The sequence below is a fragment of the Saccoglossus kowalevskii genome, chromosome 10, assembly GCF_978046115.1.
Source record: "Saccoglossus kowalevskii chromosome 10, keSacKowa6.1, whole genome shotgun sequence".
In the NCBI taxonomy this organism is placed as follows: Eukaryota; Metazoa; Hemichordata; class Enteropneusta; family Harrimaniidae; genus Saccoglossus; species Saccoglossus kowalevskii.
This window is the reverse complement of record NC_140650.1, coordinates 27,719,945-27,742,407: the sequence shown is the minus strand read 5'-3', so window position 1 is coordinate 27,742,407 and position 22,463 is coordinate 27,719,945. Positions and strand designations below refer to the sequence as shown.

General features: G+C 35.7%; 1 protein-coding gene across 1 annotated transcript; it reads right to left on the bottom strand.

Annotated features, from left to right (window-relative positions):
* Window positions 1–16,582: 16,582 nt before the first annotated feature.
* LOC100376689 (prolactin-releasing peptide receptor-like) lies at window positions 16,583–17,788 on the bottom strand. Its single transcript, XM_002740007.1, has one exon. The coding sequence runs from the start codon at window positions 17,786–17,788 to the stop codon at window positions 16,583–16,585; it is 1,206 nt and encodes a 401-aa protein (XP_002740053.1).
* Window positions 17,789–22,463: the final 4,675 nt, after the last annotated feature.

The following is a 22,463-nucleotide window of genomic DNA, read 5'->3' as shown; positions in this document are numbered from 1 at the left end:
CTGTCCTCTGTACATCATAGATCAACAACGCCTGTCTTGTGTACATCATAGATCAACAACGCATGTCCCGTGTACATCATAGATCAACAACCCCTGTTCTGTGTACATCATAGATCAACAACGCCTGTCCTGTGTACATCATAGATCAACAAAGCCTGTCTTGTATACATCATAGATCAACAACGCCTGTCCTGTGTACATCATAGATCAACAAAGCCTGTCCTGTGTACATCATAGATCAACAAAGCCTGTCCCGTGTACATCATATATCAACAACGCCTGTCCTGTGTACATCATAGATCAACAACGCCTGTCCTGTGTACATCATAGATCAACAACGCCTGTCCTGTGTACATCATAGATCAACAACGCCTGTCCTTTGTACATCATATATCAACAACGCCTGTCCTGTGTACATCATATATCAACAACGCCTGTCCTGTGTACATCATAGATCAACAACGCCTGTCTTGTGTACATCATAGATCAACAACGCCTGTCTTGTGTACATCATAGATCAACAACCCCTGTCCTGTGTACATCATAGATCAACAACGCCTGTCCTGTGTACAACATAGATCAACAACGCCTGTCCTGTGTACATCATATTTCAACAACGCCTGTCCTGTGTACATCATATATCAACAACGCCTGTCCTGTGTACATCATAGATCAACAACGCCTGTCCTGTGTACATCATAGATCAACAACGCCTGTCCTGTGTACATCATATATCAACAACGCCAGTCCTGTGTACATCATAGATCAACAACGCCTGTCCTGTGTACATCATAGATCAACAAAGCCTGTCCTGTGTACATCATAGATCAACAACGCCTGTCTTGTGTACATCATATATCAACAACGCCTGTCTTGTGTACATCATAGATCAACAACATCTGTCCTGTGTACATCATAGATCAACAACGCCTGTCTTGTGTACATCATAGATCAACAACGCCTGTCCTGTGTACATCATAGATCAACAACGCCTGTCTTGTGTACATCATAGATCAACAACGCCTGTCTTGTGTACATCATAGATCAACAACGCCTGTCCTGTGTACATCATAGATCAACAACGCTAGTGAAGTGATTGTTGTGTTGAAGTTCATTCGCAAAACTTAATTTCCGCTTATAATGGCAACTAATAGTACATTTTAAACTACGGCAAAGTGCGGTTCAAAATTGCTTCCTCAATCTTTTGTTATCGTGGATCGAGGACAGCTGGGTATTACTGATGAGAGATTTAACCTGGCGACTACAAATGAAACCTCAGAAGAAGGGATGATAGAAAAACTAGTAAACACCAGGGGACGGAAAAAGCAATTAATGTTAGTCTGCTCTTTAATAGCATGAAGATATAAAAATAAGCATGCACGATACTTGAGCAAATTATTCGCAGACATTGTCACGATATACTGGCTTTAATTCAAAGTTCAAACACGTCGTTTACATCCGATTTTCGGAGAACTCTTTATTTTGAACTGGTTAATACTATGCAAAAATACTAGGGTTTTCCCTTTAGAGGAAGACTTAATATTGCATTTAGAGCAATATAACTTAAGAACAAATAGCTAGCGAGAATTAGCGATGAACTGTGATGCTACTTGAGCCGATCGTGCACTTAATTTATATAAACTCAATATGGCCGCCATAGTATCATACTATTGATTTCTTTATCAGACTTATTATGTTTGAAAATGTGATTAGTACTTTTTCAGAAACTATATGATTGAATGCACAACAATATATGTAAGGGGAAAGAACGAATGAATAAATGTTGTTCTATTAACAACCATTCATATCACTGACCATACGTACAATGCAATTTGGAAATATACAAAATACTGCACATATGACACTGCACGGTAAACAGATTCTAATAAGTCAAAATATATGTTAATATATTGCTGAACACGACAACCTAACAATATCCATCATATTTCTTATTGACTGTCATCCCATTGTAACAATACGCAGTAGTTGGTGTAGTCGCACATACACGCCTCGATGATACAGGGTACTTGCACATAAGTAGCATATCAGAATACCTATGCAGGAATAAGCGTCACGCCAGCAAGTAATACTATTGGCTCCAGAGACGTAATTTTATCACACAGCCAGCAATGGAGTACCGAATCTAGTGGTGGATCATTGCTCCAACACTTTACGACACTTTCCTATACACGCCTGCAATTACATAAATGAATAAGTTCATGTGGATCATAATATTTTGTTCCGAATAGTGATGTATTGGAAGAATACATGTACAATCTTCCCTTTCATGGTAAGTTGAGATAGGCAGACATTTGATTATTACTTTACTATGGCTAAACGGTATCACTACTTCCTGTGATGACAAGCTTATGATTATGTCTATAACCTTTGTTGAAGATCTTATCCTCAAAAATTGCATTGCAGAGTATGTCTATTACTGATGAGAGATTTAACCTGCCGACTACAAATGAAACCTCAGAAGAAGTGATGATAGAAAACCTAGTAAACACCAGGAGACGGAAAAAGCAATTAATGTTAGTCTGCTCGTTAATAGCATGAAGATATGATAATAAGCATGCACGATGCTTAAGGTAATTATTCACATATATTGTCACGATATGCAGGCTTTAAGTCACACTGCAAACACGTCGTTTACATCCAATTTTTGGAGAACTCTTTATTTTTAATTGGTTATTACTATGCAAATATAATGGGGTTCTCCCTTCATTGGAGGACTTAATATTAAATTCAGAGCGATATAACTTAGGAACAAATAGCTATCGAGAATTAGCGAGTCTCGAGATTATTACTGTCCCTCACTTTCTTGCGTCCGCTGTTGCCAAACACCATGATTAAAGAGATCAGGGGAACGGCGAACGTGAAGAAATGAAAGGGAGAAAGAAAGAGAGGAAAACAAAACATGTATCATGGCTTCCATGCTCCTGACAAGGTAATTTACATCTAAGATATGCTAACTTTAGAGTTATTATTGAGCTCATTATCTGTCTCCAATTCTTAAAAATTGTGACCTTGACCTTCCATTGGGGGCAGACGTGTGTGCAGACTAGCGATGCTTACTTTATTTGCTTCTGTAGCTGTACTGTGTGCTGAAAAATGAGATATACATCACGAACATCTATCTTGCCCAGTGGACACAGTCAGCTGGCGGACAATAAATGTGATTAATTTACCAATATTTAGTATTTGGGAAGCAGCTATCATGAATACGACTCGAAACTAAATAAAGAAACACGTTTAAGAAATGGGTTTTCAGTCTTTATAATAATCAGAGGGAAGATGTTCACAGTCAATCGATTTCGATTTTGATTTATAATCACCAGTGTTTTTGTGTTTTTCGTAAATGACAAAAGCGATCAATGCAGGCGAGTTCTGTTAGCGGTTGGCACCATGCATGTTCGACATCATCAATGTTGTACACAATGGACGAATACCATGATACAATATTCTCGATAATAAGATAAGTTTATGTTGTGTTAAATGTGCCTACCTCGGGGCTATACATCCCACCTTTGAGCATGGGCTGTTATCAGTTTATACTACGTTTATACTTCATAATTACATCTTCTGTGTCAAACACGTAATTCCTTTCTTATAATGCGATCCAGGAGGCTCATGACAGACACGATTTCGCGATTTTCTGATTACCGAAGCAATGTAATTGTTATTTGTAAATTGTAATTTGTTATTTGTAAATTGTAATATTTTAAAGAAATGTAGTATCCAATCTTTGTTTCGACGGACAGTTCTCTACAGCAACTTTGCTTCCATGTCGAAAAAAACACAATTCTGTTATTGAAAATCTGGCAATGGACAGGAAAATAAATGCGTCAGGGAACAATAAATCAGGTGACTCAAGATTCAAGAATTGTTCCACATTTTCTGCATGATTGTCATATGTTACAGGGCTATCTTTGATTTTAGATTGAAAATTAAATTGGGTTTCTCGTGAAAATAATACATTTTCTGTTTATTCTCGGTGCCTAATAATTTAAATTTGCCGGTGTCATTGTATAAAAAATATACACATAATGAATGAGCGACTCGTGAAATACGTTTTTGAGATTTCTGTTTTCTGTGGAGTCTAAATTATATGAATACTACGCTATTACATTAAACTAATCTCGAATTAGTGACTGCAGCTCATAAATGATACGACCAGAGTTGGTCTCTACAGCGTTAACAAATACATCAATGACGGTGTTATACATCACGGACAAATAAAATACAACAGTCACAAATGAGTCTGTTGACAAGAGAACAATACATGTGATTGTTGTTACAGCAGTAACAGAGAAGAATATTCGCGGGAAACAAAGATAAGAAACGCCCGAGAAAATAAGCTACCTATAATAAATGGTATTGAGTAGAAACGTATAGTTGTGCAATCCAGTAAACATATTGATGCGATTAATGTCACAGTGGGTGGGGATATCTATTTAGTTGTGCTCATTAATAAGGCAGCATGGTCCACTCTAAAACAGCAAGTGTAAGGCCAAAAAAAGTATCTGTTAACATGAAGCACGTATAAGCTATTAATTATTCATTGCAAATACCTAACCACTGCTCCAATCATTAGTAATTTGATCAAGGCTGAATTTATTGTAATCACGCAAACGGCAAAACAGCTTAGAGTTGTATAGCCTTGGAGACAAACACGACTCCCATACAAAATGCACATGGAATGGATTAGAATAAACAGAAATATTACCATACATAGATCCATATTGATACGACTGTATACATGGTGGCATGGGGCAAAGCATAAGACAAATTGAATGAATTCATTAAATTAGATAAATGGGTCTGCTCATTGTGAGCATTCTGAATACTGCGTTCTGTCATACTATGTGTAGATATACATCATGAAGTTATCAGAGATAACGTAAATTAATAACCCTTCCTTTTGTAATTCATATTCATCTATGCATTGACATGTATATAATAGATTAACTTCCAACCATTACAGCCATAGCTATATATGCATTCATATATGTCCCACACTGTAAACACACATGTGTGTTCATCATCAACAAATGGATACTCATAACCTAACTCTATGTATTCGTATATCCTCCACCAAGTCCGCTATAGCTCCATGGGCAGCATGTGTATACCAATGATGTTGCTTATAGGTGGCTGCTGGTTCGAATCTAATCTTTGGTGGTTCATCTGTGCATATTTCATTATGCTGTTACCAGCCTTGGATACAATAAAATGATATAAAACCACACATCAGAAGACCGTCAAAGTTCCAGCCATTCTCGTCTTGAAAAGGTTAAAAAGTGTTACCTAGCATTCAATTGTATTGATAACACAATTGGAACTATTTCGGGATAATTGAATTCGCTTAAAATGTGCTACTGTAGGGTAGGGTATTGTTCTTAATTTCCTCATTTCTGATATCAATACAAGAAATTATCAGAAAAAAATTTAAAACGAACAAATAAAATATTTTTGTGAAAACAAACCATTACAGTAGCACATTTTAAGCGAATCCAATTATCCCGAAATAGTTCCAATTGTGTTTGATGTCTTTTTCACAAATATTCCGACCCTTATATTTTAAAAGAACGGAAGCAATTTAGTTCTAGATCTCGTCATCGGTCGGTCGTCGTGGTTAGTTGTGGTTGTCCAGGCGTAGCCGTGGGGCTGTCACGTAACAGCCAACTTATATCAACATATAGTACGAAAGCATCTGTCGAGAAGGTCTATGGTATGCTTTATGGTGTATTATCATATACCTCGTATTGCCCGGCTTCGTAACGCTATGGAAATCCCGATGCGCGAGCCGTGCAATAATATTCCATATCACGCCCGGGCCCCGTTTACCATATTTGGAAAACGCGTCTATTTCTTGGAACTACTTTCTGTTTACAAACAACGCGCGTAATTTGAGTCTGCGTTTCGATAATGGCTGACGATATTATTCAGTGGATGGGAAATATACCGAAAGACCAGTTGGACTGATGGACTCATTATTACCCTGACGAAAACCGGCATTCCACCACAATCAATCATAAAGATAACTGGTCACAAAAACGTGTCAAGTTTACAACACTACGATCCCGGGGGACTACGATACTCACAGTCAGTTGGCATCGGTGTCGCTGGATACACCCAACAATACCGATGCCAGCTGACTGCGACGACTATCTCCACGGAAGATCATCGGCGCATTTCTTAGTTGAGATACGCCAGAATCTGGAACTGTAAACCAAACTGCTTCTTGTCAAGCAATTGTTTCTCATTCACCGACTACAGTTTTTAACAACTGTGAAATCAACGTGTCTCTACCTGCGGCTACAACATCTGCTCCAAGAAAACGCACGTTGTCGGACGGTCAGTAAATGACCAGCTTAGCTGGACTGTGTAGTGTTCATTATTAAGAAAGAAACTTTATAATGAGTTCGTATTTATTACCGTTAAAATATTGTAATAAATTTACGTTCATTTGCTGTTTCATTAAAACGTAATTTATGGATATATTCGTTTGTTTGGTGACATTGTGTGAGAGTTGTTGACGCGTTTGCGTCGTTTAAAATCCCCCGTATAAAACCGTGCCGGTAAAAAGGCCCGTATCGAAACCCGGATTAAATCAAAAAGGTTTTCTTTTGGGCCAGACGAGCGAAAAGTAACATAACTAAAGACTTGCTTTTCATATAAGGTATATGATAAAACCTTTATGGACTGGATACGGCTTTTGCTGCCCTCTGTCGTACGGCTTACGCGCCCTCGCAAGCTCGGGCGCTTCCACCGCACAACCTCGGGCCGCAAAAGCCGTATCCAGTCCATAAAGAATAATGCTATCCAATGGAAATTATGGCGTGTTATAAAGAACACGTATATATGATTCCATTGAAGGCATGATATCATTTTGGGATATAGACAAGAATATGTTCTAGCTTCAACATTATTTGCAGTCTATAATAATGAATGCACTAAGCTGTAACAAGTACCAATACTTTGGATATTGGTTAACCCGTAACCTTTCAGACAATACACACTGCCTGAAGCTAACTTTAACAATTGCAAGTTATATCCAGTAATGAAAAAAAAAATGAAAAATAATATATTGGTAATCATGATAAGATTAAGGTAGCGAGACTATTATTTGTGTTGAAAATTACGATTTTCACATTTATTTATTAATTGATGAAATGCACTATAAACTTTCATGTGATAAAGTCAACATAACATAGAATGTCATGTAAGTTGGTTAAAATGTAGATTTTCTGAAGGGAAGCAAGGCAGCCTCAGTAGTGTTTTCCAAAATCAACAACACAGGTTTAATCTGTGTGCCTATAAGTTTCAAAGATAAACTCAAGACAAAGCAATGTTAGGATGTGTTATCAGTAGCTATCTGACACACAATTAGTGTTTCCAAACATTTGAGTGGTTTGTCTCCGCCCCTGTTTGTTTCACAGATTAGTCATTTGCATATGAATGTGTCAGACACAAGGTCACACAGCCACTGGAAAAAAATCATTGATTTTGGTGTTTTCATATGCCGAATTTATCCAATTATAGCTATCCCATTCCTTTATTTTTTTGGTTTCCAATGGCCTTACACATTTGGATGTCCCTACACATGGTAAAACAGACCTTGATGGGAAAACAAATTGATTGTGCCGATAAACTAGCTTGAAAATCTTTGCTGTTACTTCATGGACGTTTTCTAGGAGTTTATGTTTTTTTAAATACAAGGTCTTTAACAAAAAATAACGTATACTTATTATCGTCGGATTAACACCAAATCTTCACAGCTTTAAGGTGACAGTGAGAGGAACTTGAATGTGTCCAGACAAACTATTTCATAGATTATTTACCAATGTGTTGTGGTTTGAGTTGGAGGCAATGCGACTAAAACAGTAATTGAAATTCAACACACTATTTTTTAAAACGCGTTGCTTAAATAAAACTGACCAGACACATTCAATTTACCAGACTATTGAACAACTAGGAAAAATGAAAAAAATACTTCTTATCGCCAGCATAAATGCGTAATTATTTTTTTTACAGAAAAAGTAATTTTTCACCTTTGGCTGAGTAACGCGTCGTAGAATGCAGATACGGGCATGCAAAATACACTTGTGAAAAGCTTGAAGTCTGGCGATTCTAAAAATATATACTTTCCCGGGTCTATTTGTAGTCATTTAGTCACAATTAGAAGATGAAAACAAGTATGCAAATAATAGTCCCGCTACCTTAAAAGAATACAGTACGGATTACCACTATGGAATAATGTAGTACTTCCATTAATAGACTACGCAGGTGAAATAATAACTCTAAGTACAGATATAGAAACATTAGAAATAGAACTGTGGATAAATATATTCTGAGAGCACAGCGGAATACTGCAAATATAGCAGTCCTTGGTTGGAACACCATTACAAGTATGTTACATATAATGAAATTAAAATATTACAAATGAATGTATAAAATGAATGATTTCAAGTGGGCAACAATTATTTGTACACATGTTAATTAATCACTTAAATCAGGTAAAACTTAAAACGACCGGAACAAATATTCACCTTCTATAACAGATTTCAAGGCAGCTCAACTCAAATTTAAAGGAAAATCGTTCACTCTCAGAGGGACAACACGGGCATGTTGCAAAGAAGAAGAGAAGACATTTAAACGCATTTTTTGGATAAACAAAAACATGATGTATGGAGTAATTCTCATGATTAAAATGGAAATAAATCTATTGCGAGAAATTAAAACAGACGAAGAGCTAATGTTCATTTTTTTTTCAAAAATGCGGAAAGCATATTTAGTTGAAATGGTTGTAAATGTCATTCAAGAACGAGTTATAACCAGTTTCACCAACCATGGATAGCATTTTCAAATAGCATAATCCAGATGTTCTAGACATTATGTTTTATATAATCCTTTGATGTAAGGTAATTATACGTTATGCATTAATTTGGTTTGTAGAACACTATAGAGACCAGTATGATCTAAGGCCATATGATGATTAACTGAAAGCTTAGTTCTACAAGAACGTTATTGAATGGTACAATGATAAAAGAACTGTTCCTGGAGTCATCTCTAATCTGCTTGGTTCTCCATCTCTGGCATGTAATAGTTCCGCCTAGGCAGATTACGAGTTTATTAACAACCTTACTTCTCCTGTCTTTGAGCAACTTGTTCCTATTTTAAATGAGTTCCGAGAGGAGGCCGTGATTCATCGCCCACATATATATTTTGGGATGACCTATGTCCTATTGCCATCCAAAATCATCCTTGCTGCTTCTTGAGATGGTAATTGGAAGGTTTACCAAATGGCTAAAATTAATTATTACGACTACCACTAAGTGAGTTTTCTTGCTGAGCTATATGCTTACTGCTTTGAAACTATTTACAATCAGATACTTAAGGATACTGAAGGCATCACTAGTGATAAGAAAAGCAAGTCAACCAGTTAAGCTGTGCAACATAGACGCAGCATTCATTGATATATTTGATCTGCCCAATCCTTTACTAGCCCTGGTTATGGAAAGTGCAATTATGAGAATGGAAGAAAAGAACTATTTGCAATTGACATAGAATATAATATCAATAAGACAGCACGCCATGCTTGTTTATAAAACAAACCAAGACATTTTGTAAGGGTTGCACTGATTGGCTGTCGACATATAATAAGCAAGAGTTATTTATCATACACACAGTGTTCTAATATTGTTAACGTAAAATGTATTTTCGCAAAATTTGTTTTTTTAGTCATTAAAATATTGTCAATGTTCCATGTTTACGGTTTGTCTTCTGCTTCTAATTATTCTCTTGTCATGGCGTTTATGTTTTGACATTTATTCAGCGACAACTCGCAATGTACTTGAATATACTTGCTATATTTTAATTTATATTTTCTGATAATTTAATTTAATTTTCAAATAATGATCACTCTGTCACGACATAGCTTGACATATTTGCTATATGACTATAAACATCTGTAATTATTCCGTAGAGCTCATCTTCACATGAAACACTGTTGTACCTTATACTTAAGTTATGTATGTATCCGTCAAGGACAAACTAACTCGTTAGTTCTATTAATTTATGTATTTGTGACTGTTCGTGATTGACAAAAACATTCTGATTTATTCAAACGCCTATACAAAACATACCGGATACAATCACTAGGGGATACAAATTAATAGAGTTAGAGTCATGCTTGGGGTATATAGCGGTAGTAATGGCATTCACAAATACATTAAACGCCACGATACTCTGATCTCGATGGACGGAGAGAGGGGGATAGGATCCTATAATCATACGTCAATGAAATGCCCGAATTAAAACGACGAATATCAAGTGCAATGAAGCATAACCCTTTGAGTGCAAAGTCAATATTTGTCGCACTTACCAATATAAATCAGCATGATACATTACTGCAGAATCTTTAAAAAATGGAGGAATTGCCTCTATTTGGTCAAAAATAAAACAAAATTGTATAGAAATAGATAAACCTATAGAAAACAGTAAGTATGGTGATATTTAAATGGTTACTTGGCAGTGTTGTTCGAATTCAATGTATTTTGTATGGTATTTAGAGTAAATACATCGTCTTACAATATATCTGTTTGTTAGCATACCTCATGCTATATAATTCAGGCATAATTTGTACAATGATGCACATAAAAACACATTACATTACATTGTTTAAAAACACTGAATATAGCTATTTAGGCTTTCCACGCCTCTAACACCTTTTATTGCTTTTCTTATTATTAGTCTTCTGCAGTTTCTCGATACGTTTTTAGCACTAGTGCAGAATGCTGATTGTTTTCTTAGTGATGGAGACCTATTAGTGTATATCCATGGAAAATGCATACTGATTGCGTGGTTGGGCATTCATGTTGATTTTTTTTTTAACATGCTCGATTTCACGTGTTATGAGGTATCAGCGATTCGATTTGATTGATACCGAGATCACAAATAAAATGTGTATCATGCCACAATATTCCACCATAATTAATTTATCGAATTCTGATAAAACATTGTTACAGTTGTTTTATTAAAAAGTGCTCTCTAAATTAATCTGCAATTGGGTGTTGAACATCTGCTCTTGATTCCATCATAATGACTATTTACTGGTCTACGTTTGATTTGCCACGAGGTTTGGCAGCCACGTTGTGTTAAGTGTCATATTGCATGAGTGTGTTTGCCTGTTTATTTCTTGTTACATGTTATTTATATCACATACCTCATTGGAGTCTTAATGATCTGTGTTTGATATTGTTTTGCGCCATAATTATTTTAGCTTCATGAAATTAACTCGAATCACCCTATATGTGGCGTGTGCAATCTACGACACTAGTATATTGAAACATTTTTAATTAAGTCACGTGGTGGAAATGCTGATTTATATATGGGGGTCACAATTCAGTTTGAAGCAGCACTGATTTACGTACACGACAGTCAGACAAAAATATATTAATGTCGCGCCAGTTACTTCTATTTGAAAGTTACTTGTCCAATTGATGTGACATCAGAGTTAAATATGCACATTTTAATGAGTTAAATGATTTGATGTGAAATGGAAAGCCGATAATTGCTGCTTTGTGTTCACTATATATGTGCAGTTGAATCATGTCGAGAAGACATTGACACTACATAAGACATTCAAGAACACGGCTATCTCGCAGTTCGACGAAATAATTGATAATAAATAATGTCACACCTGATTTAACACTTATTTATTTCCTCCTTTTTTCTATGAATATATTAGTCTAGAGCAAGGCGCTGTATATTTCTTTGCGTTTGTCTAATTGATACACCAATATAATTGTATCACTGTTAAAATGAAATATAATTTAGTACGCAACTTCTATGTAGTATTTAGTAATCATTGAATCATACATAAATGTACAATGCGTAATCACCAACAAATGTTGTGTGTTCATTACGTCATATTTTTTTTAAACTACGTCATGCACGTAGTTAATATATACCTTATCTTCTCAAGATTCATATTGCTTGCAACAACTAATAAGTCCCAGTCCTCAAGGGTAACTCCACGTAATTTTCACTCACGCTTGTGGACGTTAAATATGTATAATTTCACACAAAATGTTCTTTTTTCAAAGAAGTTGGTATTTTGTTATGTGACAAGGGAGATGTACAATAACAATGTTTAAATTGCATATTAATATTAATATTACATATATCTCAATATTATTCTTATAAATATTTAGTATTAATGCCGAATCTTTGGTTATGACGCCCTCTAGCATTTGTGGAGAATTTACGATGTTTTTTACGATTTCCTGATTGGTTGAATATTCGAATCATGCAAGACGCGACAGAGTTGGCATGTTGCTTTCACATTAAAATTGTAATTGTAATTTGTAGTGGTCAAGACATGTTTTAATACAAATGGTGATCTCTTTTCAAGTTCTGTTCTATGGTTCCTAATGAAAATAATCGTTGAGTCCAAATAATAATAAAAATAGGGAACTATACAGTGATTACTTTGTTTGTTTTTAGACAGTGTGTTTTTTAACATGTTTTTGACGTGTTTATGAGTTTGTCATGGTCATATCAGCTGCTAGTACGGGCACAGCAGGCAAACCTCAGTCAATTTTTCCCCTCGACTACCCCTCTGTCGTGTAATATGGGGCAGATTCAAGACGGTAATCACCATCGAAATGAAACCAGGAAGTTATCATGTTTTATTAGTTCTCCCAAAACATCACAACTCTCTATGTGTATTGATATACCTAGTTTCTTTTGCTGAAATCAATTTTCAAATGCCACAATTAACATTTACAAAAATGAACTTGTTAATGTGGCTAAAATTAAGCACCCCATCCTACTATGAACGAAATAATTGTTTATAAGGCACTTTTGTTGGTTTGCCAACAACATGTTTCGATATTTCTATTTTCAAGTTCTATGAAATAGTATTCATTTACGGAGAATTCAGGTACAATGTGTGCTTTATATAATTCCTCATGCACCCAAGAATGAGAAAGGGCTCCTAGGTAAATGCAGGGTTCGCATGATCTAATAAATAATGAATGAGTTTAAACGGAGAGTATATAATCTGTGTGTATACTATTTTTTTCAATTTCCAGACAGTTAGACGATTATATTTATGACCTCCAGTGAACAGTTATTAAAATATACGTTGTTTCAAATCATAACAAATAAACTGAGTAATTGCAACTATACATGTCAGGATATTCATGTAATATACAGCTGTTGATTGAATATACGATGCGTGTGTTCATTTGGGCTGCAATCAAGTTTAATAACAAAAGAAAATAACAAAAGTCAAGATGATATTTCAAGTGTTTATTGGAATATTACAAAACGTGCTTGTTTCTCTTGTTGTGACGTCTTCCCTAACGTGATGACGTCACAGACCCATTAGTAAATGGAACGAACCTGAATGTACGTATGTAGACCTTCGGCAACTTTAGATTAAACGAGGCTGTGGTGCTTCAGCAATATTTCATGTAGTAATACAGATTGATTTTGGATAATCAAGGGAGGACTTGGGATACGCCCACAGTGTTATGTACATTGATGAAAAAAAACGATTTATGCCTTCGCGTCACAACAAAACACGTATCGGGATTTCACTGACTGCCGGTAATTTAAACAATTGCACCTTACACGAGCACACGCATACAAATTGATATACATAGTTGGCATTATTCATTTGTAAATGTATTTATTATGGATTGAAAAAACAGACGTGTTGATAACATCTTCCAGGTGGCCAATTATCCACGCATCTTATTTCCACAACCGGTTTTCATTCTCGATTTCAGCATAATTACAACGTAATGCATGATTGTCAGTGTTCAGTGTGAAATTTGTAATACTTTTTTTCCGGTGTGACAATAAGGAATAGTTACTTGTAATTGTCGTGCTGAGTCAGCATGTGATTTTTCCTGTTTTTCAATAACAATCCATAGCAGTAGATGTACGCGTCTTTACGCAATATTACTACGTACGTCATAGATCCAGGAGAGGATAATTGCCAATTGGGAATCTTTTTTTTTTAAAAACGGTACCCAAAGATCAAACAGTTACAAAGCACTGTGCGTGATGACTATTTTGTTATCTTAAGTAATCCAATCATAAATTACAGTTATAACCCTCGTCCCTCAAACACACCATGTGTGTATATAATTATATAAACAATTTAAATTAGAATATGCAATAATACCTAATCAAAGCACACAATATAAATCCATGAAATGAAACACAATAAACACGTTACTGCATTTATTACAACTATATTCTGAAAAATATTATTTTACAAACCTAAAAAAATAAATGATAATGAGCGATACATATGGTGCAATGAATACGCCAAATTGATAATAAATCACATCATATTTTTGATACAACAACTCAAAACACAGAATAAATTGTGCGCAAACATGCTGTTTTTACAATTTAATTTAGTTTTTGAAAGTTTATTATATGTCAAAGTTTTGTTTTTGTTTTTCAACTGCGCAAGCCAATCGTTGACTTTTCTTTGCAAGATAAGCAGCAAAATAAATAATAAATATTGGGTGATTGAGTGGGGGTTTTGTTCGAGCAAATTTATTCAAAAGTTCATTTCATTAGACTATGTTTCTAAAAATGCGTTACGTAAAACTATGTTCGATTTCAATTTGAATCGAAGTATCAATGATAGCTAAGATGTAATAGGTCGAAAAAATTAATACGAAAGGTGTTGCGTGGTTGGTTTACGGTTCACATGTTAATCAGTCAGCTGCAAACTATAAATATAAGTACAAGTACGCATATTAACAAGTTAGACCGGATGTGATTACCTATGTTGACGACCACTTGCAATTGGTGATGATGATCTTTGATTATTTTACGGAGAAAGTCGTCATAAGTCATTGGTTGGTCGAGGTATGCTTGGCGTATATTTGAATTGTCAAAGTAAAAAAAAAAACCGTACTTGTAATGCGAACGCATCTTTAACTCGGATACTCATTGAGCGGGAATCAAGACGTCACATTGGATTGGCATCGACACGTAAATTGGCAATTTTAAAATAAAACCACGCACATACATCTTTGTCCCTCGTCTAGTTTCATCCATATCATATTCAGGTATTATCCTCTATATGAAAACTCATTATAATATTTTATAGGAGATTTGTGTTTGTACTTTTGCATTTGCAATTTTTTTACACGGCATTTCCGTCCATCAACGTCACTAATGCACACGGCAGTATCACCCTCCCCCACTCTCAATGAATAGAGACTGGAAGTCAGTTGACAAAAACAAAGGCGCCGTTCAATCAGTGTGTTCTATTTCGTTAGTTGACGCTGCAAGGGAAAGTCAAGTGCTACTGGCTTGTGCCGGCAGTACTGGTAATTCATTGTACGTATTGTGTTTAGTATTTTTATGTAACCTATTCCCTCGATGCAATGTCGAATGTTATAGAGGTTAAAATGCCGAGCGAAACCAACGAGAGATGCATGGCCTAACGGTTGTTGGCAATTTATTTCACATTATTTATCCAACATGGCTTAATTTATATCTATATCGAAGATTAGATAACTTCTAAGCTTATAAATCTCACGACTTATAGGTAATATTTACCTTGTACTTCTTTGTTGCGTACTGTACCGAAATGTTGTATAAATGAGTTTTAGTTATAAATAAATCAGAGTGTGTTCTTAGTTACCTATGCGAACCAAACATTTGGTGCCGAGACCAGGATCTTTGAAACTGACTGACGAAGTGTTCCAATATGCCGGAAGACCATAGAAGACTAAGACACCGTTCAGACCATAGATGCATACAGCAAGCTTCAAGGAAGCGCGGCGATTCTTGAAGAAAAGGTATGGACAATCGCACACAATAATTTCGTGCCATATGCAAGCCCTGTGGAGACTCCCGAACCTGACAAAACGAACGAAATTACCCGTTCATTTTACGATTCCTCGAAACACACATCAGAGAACTGAAGGTACTAAAAAGACTTAGGATTGCTACGAATCATCGTCACGCTACCAATCATCAGGCACGATTAATCACCAGCCACGATAAAGACTTAAATATCTTGTGACCATGGTGACAACGCCTGGAAAATACAAGAACTGAAAAAATCTATCCACAACTAAATACAGGCCGGTCCCGCAATACTGAAAACAACAAGCACTGATTACCGTATATTAATGGGCTGTTAGACTGGTGTAGAACTGTATTCTTAGTCTTTAATATTCGATTATTATTCGAAAATTCTCGTTATTTCAATGTATTTATCATTTCTTATTTGCTCGTTATTCCTTAATCGATGTTATTAGAAATTCAATATATTTTAATGCTGGTCACACATTAATTAATATTTACCTTGTACGGACATGTGCTATAAATGGGTTTCAGTTGTAAATATATCAGAGTGCGTTCTTAGTTAGCAGTCAAACAGTATACTTCCAGTCGTATTTACTATCTTTCCCACAAACTTACGCACTACTATACGATCTATATATACATCATCTTGCAAGTCGTGGATACATTGTGTCATCCCCAAAACATTGTGGCAAAACACTAATATTTGTAAGTTGATATGTTATTATACTCTAACATCAGCTGTCCTTTCCGTATGGTGTAAATAGTGAGATGGGTTATTCTCGTACGTTGTGTCAGTGTCACTTTCTAGCGCAGATCTGGTGCGCACACGTTGTTCTTGCGATACCACGCGTTGACTCATGCCATCGTTGCCAGAGATCACAGCCATTTTGGGTTCCAGCGAGTGATTGTGAGTGCGGTAACCCCTGTTTGCCCTCCCCGTCTGGTTGTCATTACCCGTATGACGCCACCGCCAACATGATAGCATGGATTTTAATTTCTTACGGAAGTTTGGATGAAGCCAAGCATAGATAAATGGGTTATAACAAGTTGAACTTAATGCGATTATGTGACAGAAAGCGAAAACTATGTTGGCGTACACATGATTTATAGCGTCAATATCGGTGTCCGTCAAAACCATGAACACGTTGAAGGGAAACCACGAGAACGCAAAACTGGCGACCACTGCAAGCAAAAGGCGATTTGTTCGCTGTTTCCTTCGAGTGTCTCTGTACATTTGCTCATCTGTTACAACACCTGGGGCTACGCGGCGGTTTAGGTTAATAGACATCTTGGCATAGCATACACTAACGATTATGAGCGGTACAATATACTGGACGAGAATCAGGGTTATACTGTATGCGATTCTTCGCTCACGGTTAGGCCACAGCTCGAAACATGCGATACCCAGATCAAAGTCACGAAGGTCAAACAGATGAGTGTAAACAGCCACCGGTGACGCCAAGCAGCATGCAATTATCCAAGAGGCCACGATGACCGCAGTCCCACTGTACCGAGTCAATCGAGGTTTTAGCGGATATATCACTGCAATATATCGATCAATCGCTATGACAACGTGTGAGATCACGGACACGTACACAGACGAAGCTTGTACTAGCGGAACAAACCGACACATAGATTCTCCAAACACCCAGGTTTTCATTAGACTGTGCGCTAACGTCCATGGAATGCAGAATATACACATGAAAAAGTCTGACGCGGCTAGATTTGCAATGAAGAAGTTAGTCACATTGCGTAAGCCACTACAACACATGACCGTACATACCAAAAGAAGGTTACCGACTGATCCAATAACAAATACTACAGCGTATAGTAAAATCAACAACCAGGATATATTCCTAAACAAAACAGTGCCTGGGAGTTCCTTTCTCGTGTCCATGTAATCACGTGCGTCGCTGATGTTGTTCATGACGATTGCAGCCTTTCAGAAATAATGAAATCTGTAAGTTAAGATAAATACCACAGTGCATAGAAACAATGAAAAACAAATTATTATCAAGAAATAGGTTAGATGGGGTCTGCGGAAAAAGATATGAACTGAAATTACAAAGTAACATTTTTTGAATACAAAAATCAAACGCCTTGATGAGACTGAACGTTTCGCGGGGTTTGAAAATTAGGTCTAACAATTATTTACAAAATTATGCAGATCATGATTAATATGCAAATTATCAATGTGTTATGAAAGAAATACAATTCCGTACACATAACAGGATGAATTGTCTTTAATATACAGCAGTGGCACAGGGAGTTCTTTGAAGATCAACGATGAAGATCATTATTTCAACATCTTAGCACAACACAATACGGAGCGCTCAGTGCACTGTTTCCGGCCAATCGTCTAGGATGTACGTAGGTATAGCGATGTAATTGAATCAAACAAATATCGTAGTGCAATAGGCAAGTTGAGGTGAGTTCGATGCAAGCATGTTCGATCTTTAAAAATTAAATTTGTTATTCGAGAGAACACATGTTAAAAGCAATGCGTATATACTTACATCGTGGGTTGTGCTTCTTCTACATCAGCCTAAACGTTTAGAGAATATATTATTTTGCACCGCTTTATATTACCAATTCCGTAAATACCCGGATGTGTATATATTGATAATTTATGTATATGTCGAGAGTCGGCGGTGAACCGCTAAACGTTCAAGCAATATGCAGGACTGTATATAAATATTCTGTGTTTATAACGAGAATACTGCGGGTTGTGCACTAAGGCAGTATAGTTCAGGCATTGACCGCCACTGTGGTCTACACTGCAATTCATGCCATTAAGTGTATGCGGGATTGTTTGAGGGCGATCGTCTCAATTTCCGTTACATCATTATTCCTGCGTATACGAAAATGCTCGATTACGGAGTGAATGCAACGTACATTTTTGAAGTAAGGGAACCGTACATACATAGGTTTACAGACGTCTAAATGCAAGATGTATAGTAATATTGTATTTTATTCGTCGTTGTTTTCCAATGAATATAGAGATTTAACATTGCAAGTACTTCGGAAAAAATAAGAAGGTTAATTGAAAATCATGCCGCTGTGATCATTCTCATGGATTTTCTTCAAATAATAGTGACAGCCCTTCTACATTCAATATAAATAGATGCCATGATGTTTATTAAACAAAATATTGCGTTTGAGTAGTGTACATCGCGTGCATTAAAAACGTATTTCAAATGTTATGTGTGTTTATTACTGTGTATTCTTGGAAGGAAAGTGGTCTGTATAATTTGCACCTGAGCCCGCGGGAAGAATTATCATGTGTAGAGTAACAGAAGTTGTGTTTATAATCATAAAAGGACTAACATTGAGAGTAATCATCCATCGGACGACCACTTATGACGTAGAAGCTCGTATATACATTAGTGTTTAGCCGAATAAGCTTTATTAATATTCGGATAAATAGAATACACATACAACTGTTTTTAATTGACAAATATTTTTTAATATGCAAATAGGTGGCTTTTTAATTTAGTTGTACGTGAACGAATCTTAGATAACTGTAAGAATTTTTAATATTAAGTAGAGGCATGCACAATTTATTTGCACAGTTCATTGTTTAATTTTGTAACGTGACTTAAAATTACTTCATTTATTCAGATGACAGAATACAGTACATTTGAGAAAGTAAAACAACATTATATACAGGGTGCATTAAGGATTTTAATGTTCCATGGTAGTCACGTGATACATCTGTCTTGTTATATATTCAAACCTATGAGACGTTTTGTTACCTTTTCTATTCCATATTTAAATGAACCTTTATTAAAATCGGTTTAAATGAAACAATGTCATTAGTTCATTGTTCGATACGTACAGTCGGCCATTCGTGTTTCATTTAACGTGGATCCTAGCTGGCTGACAGAGGGATTATTTAATATCTCCCCTGGTCTTACTTGCCGATAATACCTGCCTAATATGTTAACGTAATAAAATATTCATGTTTGAGGATACCTTTTCATCTTACATGGATGGAACCGTTAGATATGTCTTCAAGACTATAAACAATATATATATAATATAGTGTATCCGCCTGCAGATATTTCAGCATTACCGAATCTACACTGTAAATCTGTCAAACACTTTCATGTTTTTCATTAAAACACGAAATTTTAATTGAACATTTTCTTTCAAATATAGTATCTGGGAAAAGTGTTTGTCTGGGTAATTAAAACACTTTTTGATAAAAATTAAGCACATTCAAGTTAATAAAATAAATCCCACACAAGTGTTTTACAGAGACTTAAATGTGTCACTAGAATGGTTATTGATAGCGCATTTATGGATTAATGCAACCAACCTTATGTCAATAGCACTAAACCATAGTTTGAGACTCAAACTAATGGCTTGTAGGTAAACTTTATATATGTATATGCCAATGACCTAACTAAACGACCCCGAAGTCGACGTAATTTAACGCATAATGAAGTGGTAGTGACATTACCTTATTCAGGAAATAGTTGAATGTCTTATGATGTTCCGACTTTATTAAACTCAAATACCTTCATCATCATTTGGCAACGTATCAGTATCTTCACAAGCACCATTAAATAATCAATTGTATACACTCTTATATGGCGTATGTCAACCTATACGTACAGCTGGAAATTGTGACACATGGCAAATACTTAATTTCAGAGAAACATTATCACTCAAACTACAAATGTGCATCTATGCACTACACCCGTTTTCATTTCTTTTACGTTTTCCTTATATTTACCTCACTAGATTTATAATCCGGAAATCAACGAACGTATCAACCAACCAGATAGAATTATTCTGTAGTCTTGAATCTGAAGTTGAACTTGACCTGTACCACCTCAGACTGTCGAATTCAAGTAATCTGTTAAAGGGGGACAGGCTTCATCTGAATGAAGGAGGAACAAGTGTTCTCACAACAGAGGTATGAATGGCTACAAAACATTCAAAACAGTAGTTACCACATATGTCTGCATAATCCATATCGAATTGATAGAATATACAACAGTAACAACTACAATAGAAACTTTAAACAGCAAGTACTTTCTTTCAACCGCTATGTGCTCAGAGTAAAATAACCATACAACTGGCCAACAAGTCAATCATAGATAGACTAGCGAAACTGACCGACAACAAGAAGAGCAATATTTCAGTATAATGTATCACCACCTTGGCAAAAGGAGAGTAACCGTTACAGGAACAATATGAACTAGTTTTTTTGCTGTAGATTGTTGCATGCTAGACTTAGGCTTGCTTCATGGAACATTCATAGTATCAGGGGCAAACTGAATGAATGACAGATTTTGTTAGAAAACAAAACATGATTGCGTAGGATTTGGCTAGATAGAAATAGTAGTTCAGATTTTCCTCTTAAAGATTTTCATTTTTTCCGTAGTGATTAGGGTTAGACATTGTCAAAAAGGGAGAAATTCAGGAGGTATTGTGGCTGCTTTTAGAACAATTAGAGATTGACATAATCAATTTTGATAAAGTATGGAAAAGTTGTCAACGCTTGTACTGTGGGGGTTGACTGACTTTATTGAAATATTTGTAATGACTATCTTCCAGTGCCAAACGTCCATGTTTTTACTGATTCTCGCTATAAAAAGAATAATATGGCTTCTCATGTTAACAGTTAATGCAAAGTTCTAGTCGATCTCTACAGTAATAGTACTTGTCGCATTTCCCAATGTTCGGAGAAATTTACTAGTCATCAATTTGGTCTTGTAGATTATGGAGTTATCAGTTATTCGCTTTTTCATTTTGTTCAATATTTCAACGTTTGCCCTCTGAATCACCTTTCAGATCATTTTCCAATTTCACTTTCTCTTGCTCTGGAAAATAGCAAATAGCAAAAAGATGCTTTTATCTGGGCCATTTCAGGAGAAAAAATAATGTTGCTAGTAAATGTTCTTAAGTTTACTATCCAAGAATTAAAAAGAGAAATAATAAACCTAAAAATAAAAAGTGGTTTCACAATGACGTCCGTTCGCTACGTAAGCAGCTTCTTGATAATTCCTTAACGTTAATGATATCAGACAGGGTCAATATAAAATATAAACAGGTTTTTAAAGCTAAGAAAAGGGAATTTAGAGTCAAATTGTGTGACAAAATGATGTCAATGCAACACTCTGATCCAAAACTATGAAATTATTAGAGGAGCTTGGTAATTTAAACAACAATGGTAATAACATGGATTGTATTAGTGGAGAGTCATAGCGAAATCATTTCAAATCCCTAAATTCAAATACTACTGCTTGTGATAAGAATTTTACCAAGTATCTTTACAGTAATACATGATAGATCTTGATAGGGATTTTTGTGACAATGAAATGTTGCTTCATATTAGGCTTTTTAAGTCTGGCAAAGCACCTGGTTGTGACATGATGTTAAGTTGTATCACTAAGTGTTCAACTTAGCCTCGAAATCATGAACTTGTTCTTCATCTTGGAATTGTGGTTCTTTTATTTCAAATCGGTTATTCCTCATGATTCTTATGATTAGCGTAGTATAGCATTGTTTAGTTGTTTATCCAAGCTTTTTACAAATAGCAGATTAATTATTAATATAATAATAACCTAGAAAGCTGATAACCAATTCTG

Excerpts from the sequence above, each read along its gene's own strand:
- LOC100376689 (XM_002740007.1), bottom strand. The coding sequence starts at position 17,788 with ATGAACAACATCAGCGACGCACGTGATTACATGGACACGAGAAAGGAA.